The following is a 1,353-nucleotide window of genomic DNA, read 5'->3' as shown; positions in this document are numbered from 1 at the left end:
GCTGGTTTAGTAGACTGAAACTAGTTCCAAATGATTAACTACTAACGTCCAAACTTTCTGCACTGAGGGCCAAAACCTCCAAGTTGAAAGTTCTCAGGGGCCAAAATTAAAAACACAAAATTATATCATTGTGAATTCGTTTTCTTTACCTGCCCAACAATAAATTGAACAAGTTCATTTTATTTTTATTTTTTTTTTACCAAAATCAACATTAGCATGAAATATGCCTTTATGTTTATCTTTATTTTGTGTTTTGAGATAATTATTTTCTATTTTGTTGGTCTGTACATTGTTTTTGGTTAATTTCGAGCAATAAAAATCAGAATTTTCTTTCACAGCTTTTGTTGTGTGCAGCCCAAGTGTGTCTCAGAGTAAAATGTTGCTGGATGTTTGTGGTATGACTTCATGCTAAAGAAAGAAAAATTATTTTGTGTCATATGTTTTCCATTTAAGATATAAACTCAACCTGGAACAATTACAAAAACATCCATTTCATGTGCATCCGCTCCAAATGCCAAAGAGACAAATTTTCACCATTTTTCAACTGGAATGAGGGGCCACATTAACTCATTCTAAGGGCAACAAATGGCCCCCGGGCCATACTTTGGACACCCCTGGCTCAGAATCTGGCCCTGACTGGACTGAAACAAATGTGTCTTACCATCTCATGTGGTTGATGCAGATAGACAGAGACCTTTTTTATTCAGTTAGGACAAAACTATTACAACTTTTTTTTAAATAAAGAGAGGCATAAATCCTGTTTAATTGCTGAAAATAGACTAAATATTTTCTTCAGTCGAGCCCAAAATAAATGAGTAAAGTGGTTGCCTTTCTTTCATAAAGAAATAATGCGTAATGTATTTGAAGTTTTGGATCTACAATGATTCGCGTTCCTTTTCTGCAAAAAAATCTGACAATTTTCTTTGTTTAGCTAAAATATTTCATGCTTAGTTTATTGTTAAGCAGAAAGAAATTGCCCAATAAAACTTTTGGTTTTAGTTAAAAGAAAAACAGAAAAGATATATTTCGGACCAAGTACCCTTGAGTTGATTTTGTCCTGGCTTGGACCGCCCTTCAGTGTTGTAATTTGACCGCCATCCAGCAGAGGGCGCCGCTAGTCATCCCTAAGCAAAGCCGTTGATGTGGTTGATAGAACAAAGATGGCGGGGAAGAGAACCGAGTCCGGAGAGGGGTGTAAGATTCATTTCACAACTTATTTGGACATATAAACACTCGACTTCTTAATTTATCACCTTAAAGGGCTCAGTCAGCCGTGCAGCGTCAACGTCTCAAATAAAAATTTGTTTGTAGCTACAAAGGCGAGGATGTGATGACAGGAAAGCGTAATATGAT

The 1,353-nt window shown here is 36.1% G+C and overlaps 1 protein-coding gene across 1 annotated transcript in view; it reads left to right on the top strand.

Annotated features, from left to right (window-relative positions):
• Positions 1 to 1,145: 1,145 nt before the first annotated feature.
• gtf3c5 (general transcription factor IIIC, polypeptide 5) overlaps positions 1,146 to 1,353 on the top strand; it is an 11,853-nt gene continuing 11,645 nt past the window's right edge. The window contains exon 1 of the mRNA XM_015019274.1: positions 1,146 to 1,194. Coding sequence (XP_014874760.1) covers positions 1,161 to 1,194 — 34 coding nt within the window. The 5' untranslated portion in view covers positions 1,146 to 1,160. The remainder of the gene's footprint in view (positions 1,195 to 1,353) is intronic.

This window comes from Poecilia latipinna, unplaced genomic scaffold, assembly GCF_001443285.1.
Source record: "Poecilia latipinna isolate Pla-1442-1.1 unplaced genomic scaffold, P_latipinna-1.0 Scaffold2400, whole genome shotgun sequence".
NCBI lineage: Eukaryota > Metazoa > Chordata > Actinopteri > Cyprinodontiformes > Poeciliidae > Poecilia > Poecilia latipinna.
Note: the sequence above shows the minus strand (reverse complement) of the source record. Positions and strands in the feature narration are given on the sequence as shown.